Consider the following 8,056-nt stretch of genomic DNA (forward strand, 5'->3'; position numbering starts at 1 on the left):
ACCCGAGTCCTGTTATTCATTCATCCATCTTCTAACCATTCATTCACCCTCCATTCATTAGCTCTCGCACTAAACATTTACCAGCACCTGTGCTGTGCTGAGCCCGAGGGGCACACCACGCAGAAGCGAGAAGCCATCGCAGCCCGAAACTCCGCTGTTTAAAAAGGACGTGGGGGGCTGGGGTTGTGGCTCAGTGGTAGAGTGCTTGCCTGGCATGCGTGAGGCCCTGGGTTCGAAACTCAGCGGCACATTTAAGTAAATAAAATAATAGATCTATTGACAATTAAAACGAGCGCAGCAGCTGTTGGAGTTTTTTTTAACGCTGCTGTTAAAATGAGACCTCAGGTGTCCTGGGTGGTATTCATTTCAATCTCTCCCCACAGCCGAGAGTGTGGCCCGCGCATGACCTGCATGGGAATCACCTGGGGAGTGTGCTGTGTGCAAACCCCTGGGACTACCCCAGAATCTCCGGGAGCTGCCAGAGTCTTACTTAAGTGCTCCCCAGGTAGAGGTGCATTCACGAAAATTAGAGAACCGCTACTCAAGGCTCCATGGACTTCATCGGATTTTTTTTCTTTTGGTACTGGGATTGAACCCCTTGAGTCACACCTCCAGTCCTCTTAGTTTTTTGTTTCGAAACTGTTCCTCGCTAAGTTGCTTTGGGTCTCACTTACTGCTGAGACTGGCTTTGAACTTAAAATCCTCCTGCCTCAATGACTTGAGCTGCAGGGATTACAGATAATCACCACCCCCCACCCCACCCCACCCCCGTCGCCCGCACTTTATCGGATTTTATGATTCTTCCATCTTCAGTGCTCAGTGCAGTGGTGGCTCCAGCAACATTTATTGAGTGCCTACTGTATGCTAGGCACCATTCCACTCAGCAAAGAAAATTATACCAAACCCAGGTGCGGTGGCATGCGCCTGTAGTCCCAGGAAATTGAGACTGGATTGTTTGAGCCCAGGGTTTCAGGCCAGCTTGGGCAGCATAGTGAGAGAAAGGAAAAAATAATAACAATACCAAACCAAAAAACCCTGTACTTGCATCCTAGACAGAGGGAGATCCGGGCCAGGAGCAAACACAGCAGCAGTTCAGGAGGCTGAAGCAGGAGGATTCCAAATTTGAAGCCAGCCTCAGCAATTTAGTGAGGCCCTATGCAATTTAGCAAGACCTGTCTCAAAATAAAAAAAATGAAAAGGGCTGAGCATGTGGCTCAGTGGCTAAGCGCCTCTGAGTTCAACCCCCAGTACCAAAAGGGAAAAAAGAAGAAAAAGAAAAAGGACGCATACAATTAAACAGTGCATTAAATGATAGACATTCTTTGAAGGAAAATAAAGCAAAGGAGAGTAGGCATGGTGACACATGTCTGTCATTCCCAATGACTCAGGAGGCTGAGGCAGGAGGAGCCCAAGTTCAAGGCCAGCCGGGGCAACTTAGGAAGACCCTATCTCAAATAAAAAATAAAAAAGGTTAGAGTGCCCCTGGGTTCAGTCCCCAATATGGAAGGAGTACAGTGAGGTTGGTGTAGACCGAGCCAGCAGGATAGTAGAAGGTGGAATTAGGTAAGGAGGGCATCATTCTGGGCTTGTAGGTTTTGAAAGACTTGAGGACTTACAGTGAGCAGGGACACAATTGGGACGTTTGACTGGAGGAGCTGTAAGGCTGGCTTACATGCTCAGAGGACCACAAGGTTGCTGGGTTGTGAAAACAGTGTAGGAGTGAGGCCAAAGGAAGGGCAGTACAGAAGAAGCCACTATAGTTGAGGCCAGAGGTGAGTCCCCACAGCTGAGGAGCAGCAGAAGCAGCAGAAGGCTTCAGGCACACCGAAGGTAGAGCTAGGACTTGCTGGCAGATTGGATATGGGGTATGAAGGAAAGAGAAGACTCAAGGTACCTTCATGTTTTTTAGCTTGAGCTGTTGGAAAAAAGGCTTCCATTGAGATGTAGATGATTTTATAAGGAGCAGGTTTCGGCATGGGGGCGGGGGCGGATGGGAAGTTGGTTTGGACCATTCAGGTTGCAGATGCCTTTTAGATATTCTCCTGGAGACGTGGAGTAGTCAGTCCACAGCTCAGGGGAGGGGTCCAGGATGTAGATAACGCGTCTTAGCTCACTGAGCCCCTTAGCATGTGGAAGGTATTTAAAGCCCACAGAGGCAATGTAGGTGGACTTGAAGGAACGATTCAACCGTTGGACCTTACACCTACTTGGAGGTCAGATAATCTCTTAATCTCTGGGGGTGGTGTTCAGTGGTACAGCACCTGCCCAGTATGTGTGAGTCCTGGGTTGAATCCCCAGTACTGCTAAAAACAAACAAAAAATCTATCACAGTTGCTAGCACTCTGGGGACCAGGAGAGGGTGGTAAGGGCAGAAGAAAGGTGGCCAACCTGGGAAAAGGGATATCTGAGCGTGTCCTTGAAGGAGGAGGAGGGGAAGCATGAGATTCCAACAAAAGGAAGGTATTCGGGGAGCAGAGGGGCTTGAAGGAATCTGGGTCAGGAGCGGGACTGAGATGAGTGCAGCTCTCCCCCTTTCTTGTCTCCTTCCCCACACTGAACTTTATGGTCAGCTGCTCGGTGCAGATGACCACAATGCGCCCGTTGTGCCCTGTCCCTTCCGCTACTCCCCACTCTTGGTTCACCCTCCCCCAGGCGGCTAAGTTTTATTTATTTATTTATTTATTTATGCCAGGGATGGAATCCAGGCACTCTGTCACTAAACTACATCCCCAACAGACAAGGCCTCGAAGGTGAGCCCAGTCGTCCCTGGGGGAGATGACATCATCTAGCCTCCCTGACCCCAAGCCTGAGAAGCCCATATCCTATTCCTGCCCCCAAAGCAACATCCTCCTCCCTAGGGCTCGCCCCTTTGCTCAGGGCCTTCTTGGTTTTGGAGGGTGATGGACAGAGCATCTTGGCTCTGTGACATCAGGCAAGGTACTTAACATCTCTGAGACGCTGTTTCCTCACTTAGGAGGAGACCATCAGAAGCAATCACCATCCTCATTGGCATCTTCTCCCACGGCAGTTGGGAGAATTAAATGAGGTGGATGATGATGTTGGGCACCTGGCCAGGCCTGGGGCCCCAAAAGTGACCCTAGTGAGGAGGCTTTCTGAACCATGGTCCCAGCCCCTCAGTGGAGCTGAGCAGCCCCTTCTTCCCTCTCCTGCTCTCTGACCTCTCGACAGGGATGCTGCCCCTCCTCTCTCCGGCCGGTGGCGACTCCTCCCTCGGCTTCCTGGAGGACCACATGGCCCGGCCTCCAGCACACCGCTCCTCAGCCTCTCGCTCTGCACCCTCAGCTGCTCATTCATTCTCTGGCTCAGTCAAGTTGGGGGAACTATGGGGGACTCTGCGTCTTCTTCTGGGCCCAGGAGCCAGCAGGAGAGGCAGCCTGCCTCTGGGGGATGGGGGACACCTTGGAGGACCGCAGTCACAGCACTGTGTCAGCGGCTGGCAGATGAGAGTCCCCTGACTTCTCAGGAAGTAGCTGAGTCCTGCCTCCCACCACCCTGGCCCAGGCTCCATCCTGGGACTCATCCCCACTGGCCCCTCTGGGTCCCTTCTTTCCGTGATCACTCTGCTCCTCACTGGCTCCTGCTGGCTCCCAGCTCTGCTCCCTCCTCACAAGCTTTTGGAAGAAGGGCTCTTCCTCCACCTTTCTCACCCCGCTCAGCGCACCTGCCCTGCAGTCTGGCTTCTGTCCCTCCATCCCACCTTTGCCCCACGGACACCCCAGTGGTTTTCCTAACTCCAATTGCCCTTTCCTAACTCTTTCTGGCCCTGCCTGCAACATCTGACCCTGTTATTTGCTCCTCTTTCCTTGGCTTCTGTGACACCACACACCCCTACCCTCCATTTTCCCAAAATACACATCTGACTGGGTCAGTTAAAGCCCATGGGGGGCTGCAAATTCAACTCCTTCTCACCTGACCAGCGCCCCCTGCATGCCATGGGTTTTAACTGTTCACTCTGCCAGAAACCCTCTCCTACCCTGTCCTCACCCTGCAGGTCCCAGCGTAAATGGCAGGCGCCGTCCCTTGCTCCTGGCTATCTCCCCTGCTAAACTGTCAGCTCCCTGAAGTCAGGGCCGTGCTTTTGTCCTCCACTGCTGTCAGGATCGCAGCTTCAGTACGTGGGACAAACTGCAACTCACTGTTATCTGAAGTTCACGTTTAAGTGGACATCCCATGTTTCCATACTCGAAGTTTGGAAACCTTACCTGTTGTACCCCTGGGACCCAAATGGCACCTGGCAGAGAGCAGGCACTCAGTAACTATCAGTTGGCAGGATAATAGGGAGGGATGGCAGCAGGCACAGGTGGAATCATAGGTTATAAAGAAGAGGTAGCAGGCTCCCTAGAGGAGGTGACACCTGAGCCAAAGCTGACGAACATTAGGTCATGGCATCAAGAAACCCCACCACGGTGGGAGAGTTCGTGGAATGAGATTGACATCATCACCTAAGTACTTGTATGATCGATCACACGAATGGTATGGACGTACAACCAGAGAAATGAATAGCTGTGCTCCATTCGTGTACAATGAATCGGAATGCATTCTGCTGTCAGGGATAACTAATTAGAACAAATAAACATTTAAAAACAGTAACCCCACCATGGCAATGCTTCCTACGGTGGGTGATAGAGTCCCCCCAATGTATATCCAGGGCTTGACCCTCAAGTACCTGTGTGACCTTATTTGGGTCTCTACAGATTGCTGGGGTTTAGATATGATTTAGGTTTATCCCCCAAGAGTTTATGTGTTGGAAGCTCAGTCCCCGGTGTGGTGATGTTGGCAAGTGGTGGGACCTTTAAGAAGTGGGGATTAGCACAAGGTAATTAGGCCACTGGGGGCACTGCCCTGCGAAGGACATCGTTCTCTTGGGACCCCAGTCAGTTACTGCAAGAGTAGTTGTTATGAAAGAGAAAGACGACTGGTCAGACATGGCGGTGCATGCCTGTCATCCCAGCACCACTGAAGGCTGTGGCAGGAGGATCACAAGTTCAAGGCCAGCCTTGGCAATTTAGCAAGACCCTATTTCAAAATTAAGTAAGAGATCAAGTAAAAGAAAATAAGGGCTGGGGATGTAGCTCAGTGGTAGAGTTCTTGCCTATGGCATGAGAGGCCCTGGGTAAAATCTTAGGTATCACCAAAAACAAACAAAAACCAGAAGGAACAGAACGGATCTCTCTGATATTTTGTCTTGCGTGTAATATCTCCGTCTTGCACATGTTCCCATCGTCATGCCATCTGCCATTAGACCCTCTCCAGAGGTCAAACCAATGGACCTAACTGATCTTGAACTCTCAGTTTCCAAAACTGTGGTGTTTTTTTGTTTTGTTTTGTGGTGCTGGGGATCAAACCCACAGTCACACTCCTTCTAAGAAAGAACTCTATGACTGAGCTATGCCCCCAGCCCTCAGCCTCCAACATTGTGAAATAACAAAGTATCTAGCCTCTCGGGTCTTTTGTTATAATAACAGAAAATGGACAATCATATAGATGTAAGTAAATTAAGCATTTTAGGATGACATCATTCTGGATTTAGGGTGGGTCCTAAATATAATGGTGTTCTTATAAGAGAAAGGAGCAGGATGTGGTGGTATATACTTGTAATCTGTAATCTGAGCAACTAGGGAGGCTGAGGCAGGAGTTTCTCAAGTTTGAGGCCAACCTCAGTAATTTAGTGAGGGCCTAAGCAACTAAGAGAGATCCTGTAAAAGAGAGAGAGGGGGAGGGACAGAGAGAGAGAGAGAGAGAGAGAGAGAGAGAGAGAGAGGGCTGCAGTGGCACACACCTGTAATCCCTATAACTCAGGAGGCTGAGGTAGGAGGATTGCAAGTTCCAGGCCAGTTTCAGTAATTTAGTGAGATCCTTTCTAAAATATAAAAATAAAAAGACTAGGAATGTAGCTCAGTGGTAAACTGCCTCTGGGTTCCGTCCCCAGTACCGAGAGAGAGAGAGAGAGAGAGAGAGAGAGAGAGAGAGAGAGAGAGACAGAGAGAGACAGAGAGAGACAGAGAGAGACAGAGACAGAGAGAGACAGAGAGAAATGAGAGGGAGATTGCAGACGCATGGAGAGAGAAGATGGCCATATGAAGACAGAAGCAGAGATTGGAATGATACTGCTACATGCCGAGCAGAAAGGCATGGAACAGATTGTCCCTCAGAGCCTCCAAAAGGAACCAACCTTGCTGACGCCTTGATTTTGAACTTCTGGCCTCCAGAGCTGGGAGAAAATAAATTGCTGTTGTTTTAAACTGTCTGGTTTGTGATACTTCATTACAACAGCCCTAGGAAACGAATACACTCCCACAGCTCAGTATTTCCAAAGGTCAATTTATAAAATTCTTCCTCCGGGACCCCTGGTCCCTGGAAACCCTGATAGTACCAGATTTACATCAAACCATTAAAATGACCCCAGTAACACTCACCTCCTGGTAATTCAGGCCCTGAGCAGCCCCCTCCCACACTGAATAGGGCCTGACCCTTGTGACAAGAGAATACCGCAGAAGTGAAAGTATGTGGTTCCCAAGATTAGGTTATAAAGGACTTGCCGTTTCTGCTTTGGTTTTTGGGTTCCTCCAGGAAGTCCACCTAGCAAGGGCTGGGGCTCCTCCCCGGCCCCCGCCCCAGCTTGCTGCCTGGGTGAGGGGCCACGTTGAGGAGGACTGCCCAGCTACCAGACGTCTGAGCCCTCGCCAGACTCTGGACAGCAGACTCACGGGAAACCCTGAATGGGGACCAAAAGATAAGATTGTCCCTGAGAGTCGGACTCCCAGAAGGTTTGGGTTCATTCGTTATGTCAAAGACAAGCCCCAATTCAGTGTGCGCGTTCTCGACTGCGGGGTCCTGGGGCCCCGCCCCGGCACCAGAACCCAGCAGGAGGATCGTGGGTGGCTACGTGTAAGGGTGACACCTGGTCTCACTGCCTCTGGAAGGAGCCAGCTCAGTGACCACTGGGGCTGCTCACCCACAATCACCTGTGCGGGGTGGGGCCTCGTGGCTTCCCCCTGCGCCTCCAGGTACCGGCCTGGGGTCTCGCCCCTACCCCGGAGGGATGGAGAAACCCCGGTCGGGTCCCGGCCTCACTAGACCTCCCTGCCCCCAGGCCACCGAAGTCCGAATCAACCCCGTGGAGTTCAACCCCGACTTCGTGGCGCGGATGATACCCAAGGTGGAGTGGGCGGCGCTTCTGGAGGCGGCGGACACCGTGAGCACCGGTCCCCGCGGTCCCTGCCTCGGGAGGGGGGCGACCCCGCACCGCCCGCAGCCCTGCGTCCGGCCGCGCGTGGGGAGGGTTTCACGCCCAGGGACGATTTAGACCTCTCGCCCGCAGTTGCACCTGGTGGAGGTCCCCAAAGAGCCGATCGAGGGCTATGACAACGACGAGACGTTTCTGAGAAAGATGCACCACGTGCTGCTGGAGGTGAGAAGCGACCCTCAGCTGCTTCCCCAGCCTCTCGCCTCGCCTCGAGCCCTAAGGCTGCCAGTGCTGAGCCCTGCCCCACCCTTCCACAGGTGGACGTGCTGGAGGGCACCCTGCAATGCCCGGAGTCTGGACGTCTGTTCCCCATCAGCCGCGGGATCCCCAACATGCTGCTGAATGACGAGGAAACCGAGACTTAGCTGCCAGGCACCAGTTTTGCCTTTTGTGACCGTGTGTATCTTTGTTGATATATATTTTGCTAGTTCTGCAGTGTGTAGCCCCAGCCCTTGACCTAATGACTGACAGACCACACAATGTTCTTGAGCTCCGTAGCATATCTTTTTTTAGCATTAAAGGTTCAAAACTATAAATAAATAAATAAATAGATAGATAGATAATTAAATAAATAAAATAAGCCGGGTGCAGTGGCACAAGCCTGTAATTCCAGCGACTCAGGAGGCTGAGACAGGAGGACCACGTTTGGGATCAGCCTCAGCAATTTAGCAAGGCCCTAAGCAACTTAGTGAGACTCTTCCTCAAAATAGAAAATAAAAAGGGCTAGGGATGTAACGTAGTGGTAAAGCGGCCCTAGGCTAAATCCCAATACCAAAAAAGTTAAAATAA

General features: G+C 51.4%; 1 protein-coding gene across 1 annotated transcript in view; it reads left to right on the plus strand.

The window, feature by feature from the left end:
- Nucleotides 1-7,732, plus strand: part of LOC124958437 (multifunctional methyltransferase subunit TRM112-like protein) — an 8,273-nt gene extending 541 nt beyond the window's left edge. Inside the window, exons 2-5 of the mRNA XM_047516469.1 lie at nucleotides 6,967-7,028; nucleotides 7,115-7,216; nucleotides 7,343-7,432; nucleotides 7,525-7,732. Coding sequence (XP_047372425.1) covers nucleotides 6,967-7,028; nucleotides 7,115-7,216; nucleotides 7,343-7,432; nucleotides 7,525-7,632 — 362 coding nt within the window. The 3' untranslated portion in view covers nucleotides 7,633-7,732. The remainder of the gene's footprint in view (nucleotides 1-6,966; nucleotides 7,029-7,114; nucleotides 7,217-7,342; nucleotides 7,433-7,524) is intronic.
- Nucleotides 7,733-8,056: the final 324 nt, after the last annotated feature.

The sequence above is a fragment of the Sciurus carolinensis genome, chromosome 11 (genome assembly GCF_902686445.1).
Source record: "Sciurus carolinensis chromosome 11, mSciCar1.2, whole genome shotgun sequence".
NCBI classification, from domain to species: domain Eukaryota; kingdom Metazoa; phylum Chordata; class Mammalia; order Rodentia; family Sciuridae; genus Sciurus; species Sciurus carolinensis.